This window comes from Lingula anatina, chromosome 6 (assembly GCF_051362555.1).
Source record: "Lingula anatina isolate TDL-2025a chromosome 6, LinAna3.0, whole genome shotgun sequence".
In the NCBI taxonomy this organism is placed as follows: domain Eukaryota; kingdom Metazoa; phylum Brachiopoda; class Lingulata; order Lingulida; family Lingulidae; genus Lingula; species Lingula anatina.
Window position 1 is genome coordinate 21,527,150 of NC_141772.1, and position 24,658 is coordinate 21,551,807.

A 24,658-nucleotide genomic window follows, 5' to 3' on the forward strand; every position below is an offset into this window, starting at 1 on the left:
TGAAAATATTTAATTTTATTTTACAACAGCACTGACACATTACAAACAACTCATGGAAAATATTCAAGTTTAATGTGTAATATGTATATGCTGATCCTCGGCATTAAGTTGGTTCAACAGAGAAGTTTACAAATGTTTACATATAAAATACTATACAATTCTAAGCACAGTTTTTGTCGCCTGGGCACATAAATACCACCAATACATTAATTTAAAAGCTATAATATTAATACTTGCATATCACTGCTTACTAAGAACCTATCTTCTAAGGCAGACAGTGTATGTTATCATCTTCAACTAAATTGTTTATAATTAAAGCAAGCACTTATCACATTATTTATATTATTCTTGACAAATACTGAATAAAGCAGTCCGTTTTCACGCTGGCAAAAAAGTTCATCACAGTGAAGAAAAGAGGGATACAAAATACAGTCAATTATAATTTTAAAGCACCATAGTTTGTTATAATAATTACACATGAATAAGTAAAACTTAACATTCATCTAATCATAATATTGTTGTAAGTTACAAGATTAACAGCACCTATAGTAAATATCAAATGTTGAATACACTATAATACAAACTTGTGAAAATCAATTCAAAGGGATAAATCATTGCCTTTTTTTCTTTGAGGGTGACAGTCTTACATATCACAAACTTTTTTTCCTTAATAACCTGTACTTGAATTATATCAAAATTGTATCAAATGTATCAACATTATCAAAAGTATGTTGTTTTTTTTTCATTGATGTAATTACTAACCCTGCTCAAAAATTGCATTTTCTTCTGGTAAGCAAAATTGAAAGGAATGCATGTAACCATTATTTTGATTGGCTGATGCCGATTCCATGATGGTGGTTCACCTAAATAATTTACTACTGCCTGTGGTCTAAAATAGTGAAGTTTTCCTTGTTATAAAACAGGCACAATATTTTTTCTAACTTGACTACAACTGATTTATCTCGTGTCATAGCAGTAAGTCAAAGACTAAAATCAGGTTCTGAAAATGTGGCCCAATTTCTAGGATGAGGTTCTTCTGGGAAACAGAAACAATGTGCATACATGCATTTATGTATATTGTAAGTTTTAATAGTAATGCTGTCCATAATACCCAGTGAATAATCCCTAAAAAGCACCATTTGTGTTAGATTTAGTATAAAATAGGGTCCTATAATTTGGAAATAATGCTGGATAGCCTGCGACACCAAACAACTTAAGTTGAAACTCAGTCTTAGAAGAAACTACTGAGACCTTTAATTGACCAAGTCACATAAAATCTTTAAAGCTACTTACCTCTATTTTTCAGTATCTTAACCATGCCCGCTTTGAATAAGTGTACAGTACAATGTACATAGTTCATGCATACGTACATACAGTGATATTATTATACATACATGTCTTGTCAGCAACTTTTATATATTTATCCCCTATGGGTACACATGATACACAAACAGACTTCACAAACTGCAGAGTTTCAAACTTTTGTCCATAATCAGATGTGATTCTACTCGGATCAATTTCAGATTCGATAAGTGCCAACTTCTTCATTGTTTTATTTCCCCAGCATGCCCACGTGTCTTAACTCAAGCAGCATTTGATTTAAGTTCACCATGTCAATCACAAACGTAAAATCAGGGATGAGACTGCCATTTAGTGGAAAAGTTGGAAAATATTGCTTGGGGTCCAGGGGGTCGCCAAGGTCAATGATATTTTTGGCTCCCAAAAAAGTCGGAAATCTGCCAATAGACGAAAAACCTCAACCCCGAAAATGTTTTTTTTTAATCTTTTTCGCATACCCTTCTACAGTACCACAAAATCCATCATGAATGCAACACCCATCTGTGCCTTACATGGCAAACTTAAAAAGAGGTCAAAGACCTGTGTCAAGCTAGCTGATACTGTCTGAGGGAACAAACAACATCTCGTATGATCACTTTACATTTCTCTGCCACATCTTTAGAAAACAATAGTATGTTCAGTCTCTTGTGGAGATTTTGTGCCACAGTGCCATCTGAAAAATCAATAACATACAGATCTGTAAATTTGGTGAAGTTACACAAAGATTCAGATTAGCTAATATAGACAAAAATCAAACAAAGAAGAACTAGAAAAACACTTCAAGAGCACAGACCTCCGGCAAGGCAGCAAAGTATCCACCCAATGCCGTTTCACCCCTAAATTTTCATTCTATAATGATTTAGTTTTTTGATTATTGATTATTGATTGATTATTGATCAGGATCAAAATCAAAAACTAATCATCTGTTCCTTGGCCCACTTCTGACAATTCCTGAAAATTTCATCAAAATCGGTCCATAACTTTTTCTGTAATGTTGCTAACAGACAGACAGACAGTCAGACAAACTGACGGAACCAAAAACATAACCTCCTTGGTGGGGGTAATTATATAACATAAGTTACATAATCATTATTACTTCAAAAATTATATTTCAATTACTTATTTAAAAAAAAGCATAGCACACTGTAATTCTAAAACAATAAATACTTTAATATCAAACATAACTCACTTGTCTTTAAAGCTTCAGTGACAGGTCCATGGAGTAGATGTTGTAGACACAAACAAGCTGTCTCCAGATGTGGACTCAGCTGAACTGGCTCCAATAGTGTCTCCAGCTTCTCCAGCAGTTTCATGGCTGGTTTAACTCTTGATGTCCTGAAATTTTGATAAAGCATATAATTAGCATAATATTTGGGAATAAATTAACATATTATCAGCATATATTTTTTAAAAAGACTGCTTTTGCTGAAAACAGCATGCCCAAAACAGACTACTATTGCACCAATGGTAATTTTGTTTATTTATCATTACTATTTTTTTTTTTTTTTGCAAAACAAAATGAATTGGGAATATAATCAAAACATAAAGAATTTAAAATATAATCATAAAAAAATTATTTGCTTTTAACAAGCAATTCCCCAAAATGACCATCTCAACTTACTTGCTAGTAGCAGCCTCAATGATGTTCACCACAATGGCTGGGTCCACATCTTTCAGGATCTTCCCTTCCAAATACCTGGGGTCCTTTCCCCTTGTGATGCAGTCCAACAGGTAGGGTGACCCCTTGACCTCTGACAGGACCTCGCTCAGTGGCTTGTCCAGTAAACTTAGGGAGGAGATGGGCTTCTTCTCTTTCCATAGGGTGAAGATGTGGTTGAGGATCTGACGGAGGAGATATTGAACATTTTAATATCAAGTTTACAACTGAATTCGATCATCTTGCACTTTGATTTCAATATTTTTCATTGATAAATATTCAAAATGAAAGAAGATTAATGCATTGGATCCATTGTGTAATACAAATTTGATTCAAATTAGTACCCTACAGTTATTGAAAATAAATAAAATGAATTGAAAAATCAATGCACAAATATTATCACTAAATTAATTTTTTATACAAATTCATGATAGACAAATGTGATTTAGTCACTGTTAAATAGTATACTAACATGAAGTAATATTATTTTTGTAGGATGCTAATATGACATTCAGCAAGTTGTCATTTCTCTTGAAGATAAAACAATAAGCAAATAGGTAATCACTGTTAGCATACTTATGTAGGTGCAAGCTTTGTTTATAAAAATCATGAGGGAAAAAGATTAATCTGATACCTCTTGGTTTAAAAAAAATTATGAACAAATCAAAAGTGAACAGTCTGTTTCTATCATGCCACGTGATTTTGTTTCTCTACAGTATACAAGGTGAAACAAGATTTTTATACCAAAAGGTATCAGATCTTCTCTCTCTCATATTTTCTAATGGAGCTCAATTCGAAGTCTTGTTATAAAATCAATGTGAACTAAAGGAATAAACTGAAGATTTTAGCTGGAAAACACCAACCAATTTTCTTACCAGAGTTCTCAGCGCTAAAATCTGGCACATTTTCTCATGATCATTACTCAAAGTATCTTCTTTGGATTCTTCCAGTTCGTACAGCGGCTTCTGTTCTGTGACCTTCATGGTGACATTAACAAGTGGAATTATCTGGAATGTTCTGTCCACTTTCTCCACCACAGGTTTCTTCCCAATAACAGGTTTGCTTCGTTTAATCCTGGAATTTTTTACAGTTAAATCTGCCTTGTTTTTTTCTATGGGTTTCAATGGCTGAGTATTTTCAGGCTGTTGGTTTTCAGTTTCAGAAGGTTTTTCTTCTTGGGGGATGAGGTCACTGACATGGTGTGTATCTTCTATGGGTGTCGTGGCGTCATTTTTGGCTAAAAGGGTGTCCACGTGAGGCTCATGTATGCTCCCCCACATGCGTCTGCTGCTGGTCATGTTATCGTCCTCACTAACGCACTCACCAAGGTCACTAGTGTCAAAATCGGGGACAAGTTTCTGAACCCAGGAGGGAGCCTCTGGCGGGGTGACATCACTTCGCGGAAGTTCGATAGACTCAGTCATGGAGCTCGTTGATAAAAGAGTGTCAACATCTGGCATGTGAACGCTGCCCCACATTTTTCTCGATTTTGAATCCTGGTCCTCTAGGTCCCTAATTTCCTCGGCAGACTTAGAATGTTTCACCTGATTTTCGGGCTCTGTTTCGTGGATATGTATGTTTTTCTCAGAGGAGAACCGTCTGACCCACTGGTGCATTTGAAATTCTTTGAATTTGGCATATTGAACCACTTTTCCTCCCGGAGAAACGGCACTGACTGACATAACACCATATCGTTCCTTCTCAGGAGCATATTTGGTCTCCTCACTCATCTTCACCCCTCCAGATATAGATTCTTTAGTTTCTTTGTTTTCTTTGGCAGTATTCACAATGGCACTATTTGTATGTAGTTCTTTGTTTGCTAAAATCAGGGTGAAGTTTCCTTTACTGACACTTTCTCTGTGCTTGTCTTTATCAGTATTTTCATTTTTTCTGTGATGATCTGCATGTTCATCGTGTTTGGCCTCTAGAGTTTCAGCACCGATTGTGGCACTCGATACTATAGGTGCCTTAGAATTTCCTTCGTTACCCTTTTTCTTATCTTGCTCAGCATCTGTTTCATCACAGATAACAGCAGCTCCACTTGCAACCTCAGTTGTATGATTTACTTGCGGTAATGAAAGTCTAGGTGAACCACCATGTTTTTGAAGACTCTTTTTCACTCCCTCCCTTCTTCTAAGCTTTGTTTCCAAATTAGTTGACTTGATCCTTGGACTAACTGCAGTTGGTGCCTGCTTTCTATCTAGAGGTCTAGGCGATTTTGCCTGCTTTGCTGTCTGAAGATCAGATTCTGAGGGACTTTGCTCTGGTAATTTTGAATCCTTGTTTCCAGACTCCTGTTGGTCAGATTTTCTTAAAATTGATGGAGGCTGTGCTGGATATTGTTGTTCAGTTTTAGGCTGATCTTTTAGTCTTGGTTTTGGCCTTGGTGATACAGTCTCTCTTTGCTCTGATTCAGTGTTTTCTGATAGCCAAGCATTTCCTTGTGGCTGCCTAAGATCTGACAGTCCTTCCACATGTCCAGTGTTTTTACTCAGAGTCTGTAATTGTGTTGAGTTCGAAGATAAGTTCTCAAAATCTGACATTTTCACACTTTGATCAACAATGTTCTTTTCTTTAATATTCTCTGGTAACACAGCACATAGATCTGATATTGTGTCTGTTACATTCTGACTGACCACCTCTCCAGCATCCCCAACCTTGGTGGCTTGACCACTGTCCAGGCTGCCAACATGACCACTGTCTGCACTGCCAGCTTGAGCAATATCCAGTCTGTTAGTATGCAATTCAGCCACTGAAGCATTCTCATCTATGGTTTCATCTTCAGTGGCTTTGCAGTCTAATTTTATTTCTTCTCCGACAAAGTCACTAACAGGATTGGCAACCTTATCATTTCCTATATTTGCATCTTGAGAGCCATCAATTTCTGTAGTCAATTTCCCTTCCTTTACATCCACATTAGCTGTAAGGCAATCGTCACTGAGGTTTTCAGGACTTCTTGAGTCCTTGCAAGTAGCACTAGTATTATTACTTATTGTACATTCATCAATGACTTCTGTAGACTCTACAGTTTTTGCTACTCTATCAGTGTCAAAAGAATCCTTTGTCAGCAAAGATTTATTTTCATTGTCAATATTTTCCTCTGCTGTCAAGCTGGATATTTTTTGCGTTGATATATTGGCATTATCACTTTTGATTTCCTGAGATGGGTCAGATTTATCTAGATGGTTGCTATCATTGGGAACTTTCTTACAAGAGGCTGATGGGATATCTTGGGTTTGTGCTTTCGGTGTGTCCTGACTTGTGCTCGAGTCCAAATCAAGTGACACAATATCACCTGTTCCAAAAAGTAGAGATGCCACATCATCGTAAACATAGTCATTGGAAGACAAATGCTGAAAATCAGGTCTCTCACTTTCTGATGCCTTTTGGGGGGTTCCATTGCTAGAAGTAAAGTCCTGAGAAACAGAATTACCTGGCAATGTCACTGCATTGTCGTAAATGTCTGCAGCAGATTCCTGACCTGTAATTGCATTTTTCACATTCACTGTGTCCCCTGTAGTTTGAGTGTCATCACACAAAGTGGGTGTATCACCTTTGTTATCCGATGAACTCTGTACTGTCACCTTATCCCCTGTAATGATGACATCATCATAGTCTGCTGCTGTGTAACCTTGGTTACAACGTGAACTCTGACCTGTGGTGTCATCTGGACCATAGGTGTCACCACTCACACTCTTTTTGCTTATGTCACATGAAATATCTGCCTTGGAATGTGTGTCAGTTGGAATGTTTGGCTGTGACTGAGATAAGGTGGATAGCAGATTTCCATCGTGTTTCCCTGACGAAGAGAAACTATCAGATCCACTGATATCGCCATGGTAATGCAATTCATCAAAAGACGATTCTCCATCTGTGGTTGTTATTGATCCGCCAAATGTGTCGTCTGCAAATGAAACTTTCTTGTTCATTTGGTCCATGGAGGGAAATTTTTTCAAGATTCCCCTGGCAGGAGGCGACACTGGAGGTGGGGACATGTTGTCCACCTTTATGTCTGGTGAATTTTCACAAGCTCTGAAAATATAGCAAAAAAGACTTTAAATATGTGTTAATTGTTTTGCATCATTTCTAATACTGATCTCCTTTAAGAAGCCACAATTCCACACATATACACATTGAATTATTTTTTCAGAAATATAATTACATTTGAATATTGCACAGTTGGGCAGCTTATCCAATAAGCACACCAAGTTAAGGTCATGTGACCAACGTGTGACAAAAAAGACAGCATTCAGTTGCAACATGGTCTAAACATGTTACAAACAGGTTTTTATAGAATTTTAAAGAACCTACTGTGACTGATCTTCTTCACTTTCTGAGGCAGCAACAAAAAAGTTGAGCAGACGTTTCCCTTCAGTGACTATGCCAATGTCTTTGTGGTGATATTCCATCATGTGTTTCACCACTGGAATGGAGTACTGGGCAATATGTTCCAACACTGCTACATGCTTGTCAATCTCAGACTGGGTCAAGTGTCGCGTTTTCTCTGAAAAATTTAAAAAAAATGTAGCTAGGAGGTAAAATTTGCAGTCTTATCATGGAGTTTTGTTCTGCTTTTTGCCTGACACATATCAGCTGCAGAGAGAATCAGAATTTTCTGTAAAATGATTATATATTGTATTATTTAGGAAATTGACAACAAATACTTAATATACTTTAACAATCCTAAAACCTCACAAGTATACTGCGTTTTTTCTTTCTGTAATATGTAACTCAAAAACTTACTGTTTTTCATTAGTCCCTGAACCAAAGATGTTTGTGAAGCTGCTACATTCGCCACAGCCTGAGCTGCCATTTTGACTACTGCAGGCTTCTCTTTAAAATTGTGCATGGCACGAGTTAACAGATCAACACCGCTCTCTCGTACTGGAGCCTGAAAATTACCATTTATAAACAGTTACACGGAACGCTCACACCTGATCTTGTATACCACTTACTAAAACAATTTACTTTCACAAAGGCCAATGATAGACAGTTAGTATAATTATTATAAAAGAATACTGAATATTATACAAAAAATGGAAAAATGGAAAAATCATATGGATGAAAATTTGAAGAACAAATAAATAAAAGATTGCAACATCAGTCAAAATACACAAGAAAGTTATTATCTAAATAAAAGAAACACTTCACCACACACACCTTCTGGTTTGGCAGCGGTCTGTACTGTGCCAACATTGCCAGTATCCTACAGCAGTGGAGCTGAACCATCTCCACTGCACAGTGTGCTGCCATTGTCCCCATCACTGTCGCTGCAGCATGGCACTGGATGAAGATTTCACTGTTCTGAGGGATGCGACAAAGTATTGCCAGAATTCTCAGCCACATTACATTACTTTCAACAGGGTCCTATAAGTAAATATGAAGACATAAGACTCTACAGTTACTGTTACATAGTAAAGCCTAGGTCCCAACAACATTTTGGACGCACGGTTTTTAGGCTCCCTGCGTCCTGCTAGGAAGTAGCTAGATCGCAAGTAGCGGCTGTTGATCATGTCGAAAAGTTTTTATGTGCTGTTTGCATCCTCCAAAAGTCGCACGATGGACGTGCTCCTCACACACAAACTCCCACGTTTTCCCCATCTTTTGGCTGTAGACCACACGTAGCAGCCCGTACGTTCGGTTGGGACCTAGGCTTAACGGTTAGATATTTGGAATTAAGGACTACTGAAGAAGAGATGCAAGCTAACATCGAAGGTACAGTACCTCTATCCCACAACATGGTGGTAACTGGACACTCTGTTAAAAAGTATTCCAATTTGGACAGTGCAATGATTGCAATAAAGCCAGTCACTGTATACTTGTTGTTAATAAGTTATTTCACTTAGCAATCAAAATATTGAAAGTTTGGACTTTCATCCCAATACTGGTCAAATTAATTTCTATTATTCAAAGATACCAGCAAAATGTTTACATGACTTGTTTCAAAACTCTATATTACATTCATTACCAGTGAGTATTGGAGCAACTGCACCATTAGTTTTATCAAAGGAGCAAAGATGGCATGGCTCTCTCCACCCATTGCTTTCTCCTCCTGGCGATATTCAGTAATGAAGTCGCGAAATGCTGAGTCATCTTGGGTGGCTATTTCCTGTGTTGAAAAACAAATGAACAAATTAAAATAGAAAACATTTTGAAAGCAGTGGAGTTCACAAAATATACATTGTTCACTGTAAATATTTAGAGTTATAAAGCAGCTTTGAAAAATTTTCAATAAGACTCCTAAGGCTAGTAAATAAATCCGGTACAAAATATACATTTTAATTATACACTTTTAAATATACACTTCTAAAAAAGTGCTTGCAAATTCTCATCAAAACACAATTCCAAATTTTCAGCCAAACAAATCAACAAATTCTTTGGTAAAGAATAATGAAAATATTAAAACTCGAGATACAATTTGTCTAAAAAGCAGTGTCTTCTGTCTTACCGTCTTCTATAAATTAAAACCTAAAAACACCACAGTCTGTCTTTAATTTCATAGCACTATCTTCTTAAGGCTAGGGTCATTACTCAAAACTCATTCCACTTTTTACAATTATAATTTCTTTAATAGTTACTTGAAACATTTTGAAGATTGTGTCCACCTCCACTGCTCCAAGCTCAGAATCACAATACAACAGAAGCTGGCGGCTGGTGTAGGATGCTGATAAACTTGATACCTGAGGTATTTAGAAAAAGCAGTTTGAATATCCCTTATTGTCATGAAACTGATCTTTTATGTGGTTTGGAAACTTCCATACTAAATGTTAATAAGATGAGGAGGCCACGTGGCACAAGAATAAAACTGTCATCTTTTATGTCAGATTATGTTATTAATTTTTTCCCTTTAATAATAAAAACAAACTTTGTTATCATATAAATCAATCTATCAAAAAGGACACCACCTCCACTTTTGAATTAATACTTTACCCTATGCATAACACATACAGTTAGTATTTACATACCCCATTAGACATTTTCCATTTATCTTAGGGTAATATAGCTAAAGGGAATTTCAAGCTTTTGCCTGTAAGAAACTTACTCCTATCAGCCAGAGAGATTATCCCTGACACCAAATTCAAACTGCACCTTGAGACAAAGTTTTTCTCATCAGAGATCAGATTTTAAAAATCATTATAAAAAAATGCTAGATTGCATGATGAAAATGATGTTAGTCATCACAAAAAGCAAAAGTGTCATCATTTGACACACAGAAGTTCCACTTCACCTGTTCTGGTGTTTTTAACTGTGCAAACAGCTGGTCGTCTTCAGACAGGACACACCATTCTGATGACAGAGAGGACTCTTCTTCCAGTGAGTGCAACGGTAGTGACATCTGGGGGAGAGAAAGAAAGTAATCAAATATAATAGACAGTCATGGTGTGTATAAACATTCTGAATCAAATATTTGTACTATTATCAGTCTGTCGCATAAGTACTGGTTCGACACAAATACTACTGCAGAAATTGAAGCCAGGCTAGTAATTTTTTTTCATATCTTCACTCACCAAATACTATGTCTGCCCATGACTTAAGATTTCTAGACTTTGTTGCCCTGAGGGGCCACCTGATAAAGTTTTTGGCTCATTACTATTATCACAGGCTTGGGGAAAATGACCAAGCTGAATTTATTTAAAGTATATTAACATGTGTTTTGACAATTAAGCAAAAGATGAAGTAAAATAAACAGACTAACTGAAAACAGAGAGCAGGGTCTTACTGCAAAACTTACTGTCTTTTACTAAATCTACATTTTAATACCTCTGTCTTTAACTTCGAAGCACTGTCTTCTGCTTCTTCTTTTGGCCTTTGGTACTCAAATGTCCTCTTTGGCTTTGGGGGAGGCATCTTTGGAAGATTTTCATTTGGACTTCCTGGACTTTTCTTCTTCTTTTTGGGCTCTTTGGATCGATAGCGGTAGAAAAATGAACCACATTTTATAGTGTTACCTGAAATTGGAAAGAAAAACAAAGGTCAGTTTTTCAGTAAAATTACAGAAAATTTACAGAAGACAGACCACAGCACATACTCAACATACAATGCTCAGACTAGACCCAAGGGGAACATAACTTTTTGGGCTCTTTGGATCGATAGCGGTAGAAAAATGAACCACATTTTATAGTGTTACCTGAAATTGGAAAGAAAAACAAAGGTCAGTTTTTCAGTAAAATTACAGAAAATTTACAGAAGACAGACCACAGCACATACTCAACAGACAATGCTCAGACTAGACCCAAGGTCAGCTCATATATATTCCGTTTTTTTATGCAGCCAAATCAAGTTACTTTTCTATATATTTACAGTATTTTTATTTATATACTAACCTTACCAAGTGAGTACCCCTTCTTGTTTCAAATTTAAAAATTACATTCTAAAACGATGCAGCCTCTTCTATCTGTTTTAATATAAGTGTCTGCTAGTAAGCATTCACAATAGCAATAGCATTGGCCTACTTTCAAATCATGTGCCTCTTCTCACATATGAAATATATAGCCTGGCCCCCCCTTTATTTGTCAGTTATGTTCCCCTTGGCTATGTTGACCATGTGACAGACTGTCAGTCTTATAAATTACATCTTCAGCTAGCTAAACAGATGCACTTTCATTTTTAGATAGGTGGCACTTGACCTCAATACATTACACAGGTGCATTATAACTACTAAATGCAAATATTAGCAGATATTTTTGGTGAAACAGGTTTTCATTGTCTCTTGTGTAATGGTGATTAAGACGCAAAACATTTCTAAAGGGGTTTAAGGTGCTTTTTCTTCGATGAAGGGTTGAAACTTCCATCGACATCATCTAGACAGAAAAACAAGTTTATTTCTGTCTCTTTAGAAGTGATTTAATTTTATCGCAATTTTTGTTTGAGAAAATCAATATTCAAATGTCTTAGAAAATTTCTTCTCATTAAAAAAAAATTAAGGTTACAATTTGATAGGAAAGCTCATTTGGTGCCAGGAAAGCATTGTGGATCACAGGACATTGGTTTACTGTTATCTTTTTCAAGTTAGTCAAGCTTAGAATCTTAATATTATTTGACTTTGCATTGAATTTGTCATACTTTCAAAAGTTTCTTAATCTAAGAATCTGTACAAAAGTCACTTTTTACAATAATTGAAAACTTCAAGTGAAGCAATGAAATTAATGTCTAGTTTTAGTCAGTACAGTGCATGCTGATACACCCGTTGTTTTCTTTTTTTTTGGATTTCATTTTTTTTCATTTTCTTTCTTTTTTTTTGTATTAAAACAGCTTTCCATAATTATGTGTTGGACCACCCACCATTCTGAAGTTTGGTAGGCTGGACAAGTTCAAGGTCATCCAGCAGACAGGGCTCGTCTGCACTCCAGGGACACACCAACCACTCCCCTTTCTCCTTCTTCAGCCCAAACAGGACACCTTCTCCGGACTTCTCCACGAACACTCGGCTGTTGTCTCTGAACTCCACATGTTCACCAGACTGGACTGAAACAACAGGAAAGTAATTCCAGGTCATTAAAGACATTCAGTACAGTGGACTAAGGGGCCATTCCCACAGATATATGGATCGATCTATCTCACTGGGGAGTCTCACTAAATTGCTGTCAACTTGACCGACTTAAACGTACGTCACGTCTAGTAAAACTGTTAGGAGGTAATTATCTTTACCCCTAGCTGATTCGGTAGGCGTGACAGACATTTAAGCCTCTTAAGCTGATAGCAATTTAGTGTGAACCCCCAGTGAGATAGATCGATCCATATATCTGTGGGAATGGCCCCTTAGTCCAGATGGATTGATCTAAGTACTAGTATGGGAACCCAACCTAACAGATCCCCAGATCAAATATGGCTTGTTGCATAATCCCAGTGGGAAATCTATTCTGTGTCTCATCAGGAATTAAATGCAAGCTTTTTAGTGGGTCGCCATATTTGATCTGTGGATCTGTTAGTCTGTGCTCATAATCTTCCATTGCCCTACTAGTAATTATTTCACTTGTACAATATATGTATAATAATTATTATACAATTTTTTAAGATACTCACTGGTGTATAAATTATGTTAATTCCCATGTCATTTTGACATCCAATGTGCTGTAATGACACCAGGTGATATTAGTGTCACCTGAAGACCTTACTTCCACAACAACAACAAAAGTAAGGAAACTGAAAGCATTACATGTCATTTGATACTGTTCTGTCTAAAAGATTTACTACCTCTAGGGCTAGTCAATGCTGATTGAAAGGTAACACAACACCTGGGGCTTATTCCGGAAAAAAAGGAAAGTGAAACAATCTGGGACAGTGATACAGGCCCAGGACAGACAAAAAAAAATTGTATGTCATTTTGGTCACCTCCTTGGATTCCTATGTTAAGGTTACAAGTAGAGGAGAAAACTGTGCACTACCTCATAATATTATGAATAGTTCTGTACTTCAATGATATATAATATGAATTACTAGATTAAGGGGAAATTAATTAAAATGACCTTCTCAATTTTGGATCAGCTTAAGTACATGCAGCTTTTATATAAATACAAATTTTAATAAATAAATTATTTTAAAACATTCTATATACATGCTTAATGCATAGCAAATGGCTTTCTGTCAGTGATTCTGCTCATCTTCACATACTTTCAATATCATAAATAGTTATGAAAGGTCAGTACTAAGTTATAATGCCTTCTTTAATATAATATGCTTTATATTACTGTTTCAGAAACTATTACAAGGTCTTTTCCTTCCACAGAAAAACATAAATAATTCTCTTTTTAATTTACCTTTTTTTCTTGGCAGTTTTTTAAGAAACAACCTCTTAATGATAGATTTCTCCATGTTGATATGAAAAGCATCTGAAAACCACTTCAACTGAATCAGTTGGAAATTACTCATATCTGGGAAACAAAAATTGCAATCTCATAAAATATCTCAGTCTGTGACAAATTTCATGATCTCATGAGCTCCAACCACTTTGCAATTTTTGGAAGTAACCACATTTTATAGCATGAGACACATTGATCACAGCTTAACAGTGCATTTTCTTTTTTCTCTTCTTTTTTGCATTTTAAATTTAATTATTATCGTATCTTAATAATTTATACTGCTTGCTAACCTTTTTTAAAAGGGGTAACAGCTCTTCCTAAGATATTTAAAATGCCATAATAAATACATTGTAAACAACACACAGAAATATTATAAACCAAAATGAAAGCATTGCTATTTACCTGAGGAAAATGTTTTATGGCACTTTTCCTGTGAAAATGAAGAGTTGTTATCTCTTTAAGCAAAGACATCTACAAGATAGATCTACAAGATCATATAAAGCAAAGGGGCTGCAAATGCACAGTATGACTAAGTGTCATGGCAATGAAGACGAATGAAGTAATATACGTACATGAACTTCCTATATCACATCATAGAGGACTGACTCATACAACATCTGGGTCAGTTACTGTAAGGGATTTTGTATTACACAGAGTCATCTGCTTGTCTATAAGATACATCTGATTGTCTACCAGTTAGGCCACCATGAAATTAAGCACTTGCAAAAAATAAACCAAAAATGGACTTCTGCATGTGTGAGGTAGGTCAAATAATGGTAATAATTATATCTTTCCTGCCAGGAAACGACCTACTGCCGAGAACATTTTCATAAGTTGCATTGGCAAATATTTAATATTATTATTATTATGTGGGGGGGGGGGGGGGGGGTCTAGCAAATCTCTCTTATAAAAAAGTCTGTTCATACCAAGAGAGAGAGTGTATGATTTCATGGTGACTTAACTGGTAGACAAGAAGATGAATCTTACCTTACTGATGGCTCTGAGAGGACACACTTTTATGGAAAAACTGGTTGGCTTCACAAGAGTGTGCAAGTTGAAGAGATGAGAGATAACTAAAGACGATAATTTGAGATGGTGAATGTGGGAACTGGTCGTCATTTTACACTTTTTGAGCCCTTTAGTTTCATGCGTTAGCACAGCGTATGTGTTAAAAATCATCAATAGGAAACTCCCCGAGTTATAACACATACATTTCATCCCACATTTTCTACCAAACTTGCCATCGATTCTGACCCCCCTCTCCACCAAAATACTGTGAAATCTTGATTGATATTATGCTAAGTCTGAAGACTTTAGGCTATCTCGGATTATCCCCATTGGTGGTGACTGTGCAGTGCGAGCTCACAAGTTTCAGGTACAAAGCCAATTGTGACAGAATGGCATAGTTTGAAAACTGTACAGATATTGTGGGCGGTACCATGGGCACTACCTCTACCCAGCAAAAACCTCCCTCCCAGGCACTGAGAAACTAGACAGTATGCATGCAAGTCAATGGGAAATTGTCTTTGCCAAAATATGAGACAAAAGGAAAAACCACACATTTTTCTTTTATTGCCTGTAAAAGCTTGCCCGTGGTGGGGACTTGAAATAGAATGAATCTTCAATTTTCCCAGTTATATGAAGCAAATTTCTTGTCATAATTTGGGCAGATGTATTATGTAATGCTCGCCCCTATTTAGGTAGATCACAATCCGCTAGGGGCGCTACAGTCGTAACTGTCCACGGGCAGTGAAGTGTTAAACTGAAGTCGGCCTGCTGACAGTTTGCCTATGGAACCCCTTTTTTAAATCTCTCTTTTAGCGCTGCGTAAAAAAACTAATACAAGCCATTAACTAAATAAGTTGTAAATCAAAGAGTAAAATCCGGTCACATGATTTTCCCATGTTGCAGTCTTTGACAAGTTTCGGTTCTGCTTGTTTTAAGTTTTGCCTCTACAAAATGCTAAAAAATTTCAGGTAAGTGCTGGTATCATCTTTTTGAAATTTATATCCAGCAAAGTTTATGAAATTTGCTATATTATGTAGAAAAATCATGAAATTTGAAGGTTGCGAAGTATAGTTAATTTAATCCGCAATATTACATGATGTGAAAATTACCACAGGGAAATAGCTCTGCCCTGATTAGTCACAGGCTATGTGAGCCAGACAATAGGCTGAGCACACAAAGACACACAGGGTGCTCTGCTGCGCCTGAGTGATCATTGCTGGTCAGTGGGCACAGGTTTTGAGCTGAGAAGTGTGGACACTTTTGGTGGATTTTTGCAGTTAAAAAACTTCAATATCTTTGTTGCTTGTAGGAATATTTAAAAAATTCCAAATGATTTCATCCGGTTTTTGCATTACCTTTCAGATGATATAAGTATTTTAATTTTCTGATCAGTTTGAAAATTTTTCTGATATACCTACCCTATTTTTTTCCTTTCCTCAAATTCAAACGGCAGGCAACGTCAAAATTAAAAGTTAAAAGCCATAAGTAATCTATATCATTATGAGACTACGAGCAGTCCCTTTACACGGTCTTGTTCAAACATAACACCGACACCGGTTTGTTTGGTTTTCTTGTCAGATAAGAGGTGTCATGTTAATCACAAAACAGTGTCACTTCCAGAACGGATCCAGGATTGTTTATCCACTTGCTTACCTAGCCACTGTTCATCTTCCGCCTCCGCCAGAGACACTCCCTTCCCTGTCTTCAAGTCAAGGATACATTCCGCGTCTCTGAGCTGCTCAGAATCCATGATTCTAGCAGAAAAATGGATAAATATTTCGTTTCATTTTATCTCGACTCCTCTTCCTTTTCCATTTTACCGTTTCTGTACTTCAATGCAAAAGAGGTAAGGGGTTGAGCTCGACTGTGTTAGGAGATTTGTTTTGAAACTTCCCGGGAAAATTAGAGGAAGGCTGAGACAACGTGCAACGCAAATGCGATTTTCGTAAGGTTTTTCAGTTTATTATGCACTTGACATCCATGTTTGAATATATTTTAAGTGCATTCACATAAAGTCTTAATTCTAAACTAAAGCAAGCATATATAATTTAATTTTTGCATAAGTCAGTAAGTTAAGTAAAATACTGTAGGCTAATTAAAAATCCAGTGCTGCATCTCACTTCAGCGATGATTATACCAATCTTATTTATTTAAGGTGGATATTAAATCATTGCAATTATTTATCATTATTGTGGGGGGGGGGGGTTATATATTTTCTTTGAGGGAGTTTAATTTAACATGTTTAATTTAACAGTCTAATTTAACGTGTTTTTTAAACTACTATTGCATGTAGTTGACACTTCCAACTACCCCCAAGACACACTCAAACCTCCTGACATCCCTTTCCACATAGGCTTCAACATCAATTCTTTTCAAAAACACCAGCATTTTTTTTTTCTTTCTTACATGCATACTCCTGCAGTATTGAAAATTCTTCATGATTCTCTCATTCTTTTAAGTATCTCCTTCGGGGGATGGTGATGGGAAAACCAAACATCTTTCAACCTTTCCTGATGTACACTGTTAATGATATTTTAAAAAGATTTAAAAAAAAAAAAATTAATACATGTACTAGTAAATTTATTTGTAAAAAAAGACAAACATGAGTAGCTTGTTTGTGAACAATGCTGTTTTGTATGCAGTGATCTTTATTATTATTTTTATTGCTGTTGATTGGCTTTACTTTGTATAGGTAAAATTCTAAATAGTTGACAATGGAATAGGAATAACAGCTAGTATAGGTGGAAGTGACAACTAGTCATAACAATAACAATAAACATGAGGACGCATTGCTTTGGGTGTTTCTGGTCACATATTAGGTAAACAACAAAACAGTGACCCAGTCACCTTATACAATCCTCACATGCAGGCTAAGACTTTCTATGTGTGTTGTATTATATATGGTAAGAGAGGACACACTTTTATGTAACTTGACCTAGCTAGTAACCATGTTTGACACAGAGGGGCACTACTGTAGCAGTGGAACATGTACATGTACACAATACTATTAAGTCACTGAAGATAAAATATGGTGAGTTTTGTAGTGATTGTATTACAGCATCTTAATTTTTGCAATCAAAATTACTAACTAAAGTCTTTTATTTTAGTGACATACATTGCCTGTTACTGCCTGTTAAATTGTCTCCAGCACAATTGTAGACCTGCAAATCCCTTTTGCTGTGTTATGGTTGCATAAACAACATGTACCTGTAGTATATACAAAATCTTAAAAAATTAATTTACATTTAAATACTAGTATTTGTCAGTAATTAAGCATGTAAACGAGTCACTCTCTGCAGTAGTTATATGTACATGTAGCTGTGCCACAGGCGTGCCTGTTGTTGTCCTGCATTGGTATCTTTTACTTAAACTGATTATATGATAAAGGTTTCGCAGAGGTATATTCATGTATAACGGTTCTCCCTGCACTAAAATATAGGTTGCCAGTATAGCGTATACAATTAAATTGAAAAATGACAAGGACACTGCTTTCCCCTAAAATCATGCGGATTTTACCATTATATATATGCAGTATTAAACTGAGCAGGTGCCAGGTAATTTCCTCACTAATCAGTCTTCAGAAAAAAAAAAAAAAAAAAAAAAGATTCTAGAATAGATTACTGCTGCAGATAATATATATTATAGTATTTCAATTTGATGTCTGATAGTCCTGATATATGAGTGCATGAAGGAACATTTGCTAAAGTTAATTGGAATTTATATATACGTGTTTGTTCTTCGCTCATTTTAGTCTATTCATATCTTTGTTAAGTGAATTGTTTTAATTGATATTTTTATTTAACATTTCATACTGGATACTTACAGGAAAAAGGTAAGTAAAAGTTAATGTTGTCATCCCAGCATATTTTATCTCTTTCAAAAAATTATATCAGTTGAAAAATGAAAAATAAATCCGTGAAATGTCTAAATAAAATCAGTTTGATGGTGTCAGATATTTACTTTTTTCTTTTATTTTCTGTGAAAACAGAAGGGGATCATTTACTCTTGCCTGAAATAATTTGTCAGACATGTAGAAAATTTATGGATCAGAATTATTCATGAAGAAGAACAAACAGACACACTGCTATCTTTTTTTCCAATATATATATATATATATATATATATATATATATATATATATATATATATATATATATATATTGTAATATATTATTTCAACTTTCATAGTATTCTTTGCAAAGAACCTCTCACCAGAGTCAACCAACAGGAACCTTAGGAAGACACATCCAGTATGTCCGACATGTCTGACATAATGGAAAGAACGCCCAAACGCCCAAAGCGTATTATCACAGAAGTCACCGAATCCTGCAGCACCAACAGTACAGAGATAACCGAGACTTACAGGTCGCCTCGACCGCCAAGAGGAGATGGTGAATCAAGTAGCCGCTACTGGAGAGAAGGGTGGTCAGGGTTTGACCGCATGAGTCGGTGGCAGTATCCGGCCAGTGTGACCAGTAGCTCTGGGATTAACATGTCATCCTCCCCTGATGCCCAGCTGCTAGACTTAGACTATGACTTAGTGAGACAGCTTCAGACGCCAGATCAGGTGGGGTGGGGTGGGGGCGTTGATTATAGAGAGAGCCATTTTAGTAAGTTTTAACTTTTGAATCACTTTCATAATGGAGATGGAGGCTGGCAAATAAATTTTAATTATGTTGATAAAAATAGAAAATTCAGCATGCAAAAGTGGGAATGTTAAAAAAAAATTCAACAATTTTGGATACTATTCGGTTATACTTTGGTGAATAAGGCAGAATTGTTAATTTTTTTTTCTTTTGATATATTTGTTAGACTTTAATCCTTCAGATAATATTTCAAGGGCATTTTGCAGTTTGTTAATAAAACAATAATTATTAATACCAATATGTTGTAATTACAGATAGCCAGTATGGCTTCATCTTATGTCAACCAGCAGGTTCTCTTGCACAGTCACTGCCGCCTGACCACCCAGGAAATGGACCAGATTGTGAGAGTCATGCAGGTATATTAGGCCCCATTCAGATCGAGAAGAGCCGAGTGCTAGCTAGGCTGCGACCTAAATATGGCGGACCTACATGAAAGGAAGACCGCTTTATCCTGTAATGGTCCCTCTGCCTCTCACACGCCTCCCCACGCGTCGTCCCGGCAGGGACACAGTAGTTAAATCACGGCTCAATTCAACCGGTCGAGGGACGATGCGTTGGGAGCCGTGTGAGAGGCAGAGAGACCATTATAGGATTAAGCGGTCTTCCTTTCATTTAGGTCGCGACCTAGCTAGCACTCGGCTCTTCTCAATCTGAATGGGGCCTTATAATATATCTCACTGATGCGCTGAGATTCACAGGTTTTGGATAAACTGCATGAGGGTGATTTACAGTACTAAATTCTAGTAGTTGAATGGTGAGGTTTTATTATTTTGATAATAATTGCTGTTGCTGGGACAGGGATGTATATGATAATTTTTAATTAGCAATTTGCAAAATGATCCTTTTTTATTTTATTCAAAGTCTGATGAATTCATTCATTTTGAGTCATTTATGCATCCATTATTTCTTAATAGTTGATTTAGTTGTGCATGCATTAATGAATATATTATGAATTAAATGATTGTTATTAAGTAATTATATAAATTGATACTTCATATTAGGTATTTATTTATTTTTTATGTTTAAGTAAGCAGAAAATATGTGTGCAAATACCATTTTGGGGGGATATATGATGTGACTGAACTGTGTTTCTTTCAGTTATTCTTTCTGATAAACATCTGGTTGGATTTAGAGGCTATGATTTACATATATTATTAAGTACCCCCATGTATCTTTAAATTGGTCTTCATTTCAGGATGTGGCCATTCTTGACCGTGATATCCTGCTGAAGTTTATAGTAGAGTATAACAAGTGTCTAAATCAGTATGCCTCCACCACTGCCTTGCATGGCCCAGTGATTAAACTGCTCCTGGATGTGCTGTTGGTCTCTTTGGTATGACGTGTGTGTGTGTGTGTGTGTGTATGTGTATGTGTGTGTTAGTGTGTGTGTGTGTGATTAATTTTTTTTTCTGTGTGTGTGTATGTGTGTGTGTTTGTGTGTGTGATTAATTTTTTTCTGTGTGTGTGTGTGTGTGTGTGTGTGTGTGTGTGTGTGTGTTATAGAGGGTATAAATGATAAATGTATTCAGGACAAACAATCTTTATATTATCAGTATCAGTTTGGTGTCATTTAACATGTATTTCTGTTTCTCACATACCTTAATTTATTCCTTAAAATTCCATAAGTAATGAAATAATATGTTGAAATTGACTGGAAAATCCTTATCCTAGTATTGGAGTTTCGAGGTAAAACAATGCATTCTTAAAAGAAACTGTTGCTTACACTTTTATGTTTTCACTTTGTTTTAATCTTTATAATTTTTATCATTTATTTTTAGGACCCTGTGGAAAATGTAATTGTTTGTCTTCAACTGCTTAGCATATTTGGTCAATTTACTCAAAACCTGACTGTCATGATTGAGTGTCAAGTGGCGGCCACAGTTATGGGTGTCATGGCGGTCCACAGCCGTCACGCGCTGGTTCAGCATCATGGCTGCACCATATTGGCATACATTGCCACATATCAACAACTGCCAAATAAAAAGGTAATATTTTGTAATATTTGTTCTTCATGACAACAAAGAAAATAATGAGCTCATCAATTGTACTACGAAAGAGGCTTTAATAATTTCTTTAAATAAAAATAGAAAAAAGATTTTTTTTTATTTTGTGGGGGGGGGGTTCAATTCATGATTCACTGTATTTTGAAAATTAATAGTCTCTAATTGAAGGGCATTTTTAATACATCAAAGTTTGCAAATAGAAAGAGTTACCAATTATATTATACCTGCTAATTCAAGAAACTTAATTACATGTCTATGGATTATTTCCGACATAAATCACAGGAATGTCATTTTGTTCACTACAAGTGATACAATTGAATTAAACTAGCTCATGGTTTGGATTGATAGGTATTATTTGATCAGAGTCAGTTTTTTGTGAATTAGACCTAAGTCCTGTTTATTTCTGGTAAATTCCAGCCAGCTGTTGGGGAGAGTGGAGCAGAATTACTGTTACGAGCCATCAATGGACACAAGAGTAACCTGGATGTAGTGCGGCCAGCAATTAAAGCCCTGTCAAATGTCACCTCTAATTTGACATCGGTGACGACATCTTCACCCGCACAGGTGCTGGGCAAGGAAGGTACATGTAAGTGCATGTGTGTGTGTACAGTACGTATGTACGTGTCTCAGCTGATGTGTGTATGTGTGAGTGCATGTTTGTGCACGCGCATGTAAGTGTTTGCATGCTCATGCCGTACGTACTGTAAGTGTGTATGAGACCAGTCACCTCTTCCAATATATTCAGTATTTTTATTTAATTTAATTGACCTCAAAATTCAAACCATAAACTCTGTTGACAGAGTTTTCAATTAAATGAGTTTGTAAAGTGATTTTAGGCACATTTAGTCACAGTGAAATTTCATCACAAATCAATACATTGCAACTTTTTACATATTTTTATTCTACTCAAACTGTGAGTAAACCTTTTACGGCAAGTGCTATTTTTGCGTAAGTGTACATACATTTTTTAAGCAAAGCTTTGTGGTTTTTGCATGAGGAAATTTCCTGCTGGCAATTTCCAGTATCAGCAGGATAATTATGATGTGAACAGTGAGGAGGAAAGAACATTTTTTTTAAATACAGTTATGGCATTTAAAATGAAGAGTATTGTTGATCAATAAACAACATTCAGTAAAAGACCATTTGCAGGGTGAATGTCCTAGAATATAAAAGTCCAATTTCAATACATTTCAATTAATAATCATTTTTCTAATTTTAATATCAATTGTCAGGGCAAGAACACACAGCAGAATCGGAGGGTCTGGAATCCTGCAGTGGCCATCTTGTCATTGACTACATCCAGTCCTTCGTGCTTCCCGTGGTCGAGGAGATGATGCTCAGGCACTGCTATGACCCAGTAGTGCTAGGAGAGGGCAACAAGATGAGGACAGCTCTTAAGAGCAACAGGTATGCATTTAGTGTAGACAATACTTGATTTTCTTAGTAAGGAGAGTTTGCATACATATAATTATTTGTACAGGTATGTATTAGAATTTTATCATTATTAACTGCAGTATGCCATTTGATAGGTCAAAAATTTATCTTAAATTGTGGTAGTTGTGGCATGGAGAAGCTTCTGCATCAAACATCACCTTATAACCTGAATTATTATTATTATTATTATTATTATTATTTGTCTCTAGCATACCTTCTTAAGCTGTTTTTTACTTGGGTATTGGCTGAAATTGGTGTAAACTTTGCTTAACTTAAATGGTTATGAAAAATTATTATTAACATATAGATTTACTTGATGACATACTAAAAGATTTTGATATTATTTGATTTCATATTATTTTTCCTTTTAATTTTTTTTCCTTTCACAAGTTCCTCTAATTCAGAAGAAGATGGCAATTATGGTGGAGAGAGTGCTAATGATGACTCAAAGAAATGGACATTTTTCAAATGGAAATCGAAGTCGGATGTCAAATCATCACCCTCATCCAACAGCGGTCGTATCCGTATCAAACCGCCCGTGTCACCACCAAAAGGAACATCAACACCATCTAGTGCCCGTAAAGAACAGTCAGTAGGCATCAAAAAGCAAGAGCCAGATACTTGGCGAGATGATTTTGAACTTAGAGATCTCACCACAACGCCCCCTAGAGAAGGAAAGAAACCTAATCTTGCTCGTTTGAATTTACAGAACAAAGCCAGTGAGAATAATAATGCTTCTTTTCAAGAATGTGGACAGTCGAGTGTTTGTTTACAGCCAGGAACCTGTTATTTCAGCCCCACGGTCCAGTCTCCTCAATCATCAGTGTATACGGTCTCGTTCAAGGGAGTCCCTGATTTCACTGCTGCGGCCCCCTATGCAGTTTTGAATGAATCTGTCCTATCAGAGGATAGTCTGCCTCCCCCCAAGTTTAAGTTTAAAAAGAAGAAATCTGGCCCAGTTAGTGGTTGTATTAAGTGCTTGTCTTTTTTTCCACCAATCAGATGGTGTTTGTGTAGCTCAGTCGTACGTTAAACTTGTGATGTGGTCCATGTTTTGCTAAAAGCAGTTCTTCGTCTTGTTTGTGAGCAGTTATAAATAGAACATTGGAATGATGTGAGAACAATTTTTGTGTTCCATGGGCTATGTTAGTTTTCCAGATAACATAATTTCTGCGTATTTATTTATTTATTTATTTATTTAATGAGGGATTAATTGGTTGATTTTTCTGTTACCAGTATTTATGAAAGAATCAATTGTTCCCATTATTTATGGAACATTTGATTAATTTTTGATTATTTCTACAAAATTCGACTTTCAATTATCTACGCATTATGTTATTAGCTTATTTCTGTGCACAAGTAACTTATTTATGATTCAATGATATTTTATTTATCTGTAATAACATTGAATACTCAAAACTCGTACTTCAGTACTCAGAACTTTTACATATTGTCAAGAATCAGCAGGGAACCTGTTTCTTGTGACAATTTTGTCTCAGTCCAATGTTGAAAAAAGAAAAAAAAAAAAGATATCCGTTTTAGGGTACATCAATAAATAATATATCATATGCCATTTATAAAGATATTTCCTTGTAGGTTTACCATTATATAATTGGAACATTTCTTAGGAAAGCAAGAGCATTTTTCCTCTTAATTTATTTGTGTATTGTAACAGTGGAAAGTGTATAATTACATTCAAGATAACTATGAATTAAATCAAACACTGAATTATTTGATTACTATTTCGTTTAGTTTTTGTTGTTATTGTTCATT

At 35.9% G+C, this 24,658-nt stretch overlaps 2 protein-coding genes across 4 annotated transcripts; one reads left to right on the forward strand and one right to left on the reverse strand.

Annotated features, from left to right (window-relative positions):
- Positions 1–50: 50 nt before the first annotated feature.
- Positions 51–16,652, reverse strand: LOC106175102 (uncharacterized). Its single transcript, XM_087014790.1, has 13 exons — positions 16,456–16,652; positions 12,278–12,460; positions 10,757–10,944; positions 10,224–10,331; positions 9,574–9,675; positions 8,964–9,104; positions 8,156–8,362; positions 7,739–7,886; positions 7,307–7,499; positions 3,871–7,027; positions 2,960–3,180; positions 2,528–2,673; positions 51–2,011 (listed from the first exon to the last, which is right to left on the reverse strand). Exons 1-13 carry the CDS (start codon positions 16,550–16,552, stop codon positions 1,884–1,886), a joined length of 5,019 nt encoding a protein of 1,672 aa, XP_086870916.1. The 5' UTR covers positions 16,553–16,652; the 3' UTR covers positions 51–1,883.
- A 1-nt stretch (position 16,653) lies between these two features.
- On the forward strand, positions 16,654–24,627 carry LOC106160237 (uncharacterized). 3 transcript variants are annotated; one of them, XM_087014794.1, is made up of 8 exons: positions 16,654–16,747; positions 18,991–19,369; positions 19,703–19,804; positions 20,644–20,781; positions 21,227–21,433; positions 21,869–22,031; positions 22,684–22,858; positions 23,276–24,627. In XM_087014794.1, the coding sequence occupies exons 2-8, from the start codon at positions 19,055–19,057 to the stop codon at positions 23,916–23,918; spliced, it is 1,743 nt and encodes a 580-aa protein (XP_086870920.1). In that variant the 5' UTR covers positions 16,654–16,747; positions 18,991–19,054; the 3' UTR covers positions 23,919–24,627. The 3 variants fall into 3 exon arrangements, with proteins under 3 accessions (XP_086870920.1, XP_086870917.1, XP_086870918.1); XM_087014791.1 differs by having other exon boundaries at positions 16,655–16,747; positions 21,869–22,037; XM_087014792.1 differs by lacking the exon at positions 16,654–16,747 and adding an exon at positions 18,450–18,634 and having other exon boundaries at positions 21,869–22,037.
- Positions 24,628–24,658: the final 31 nt, after the last annotated feature.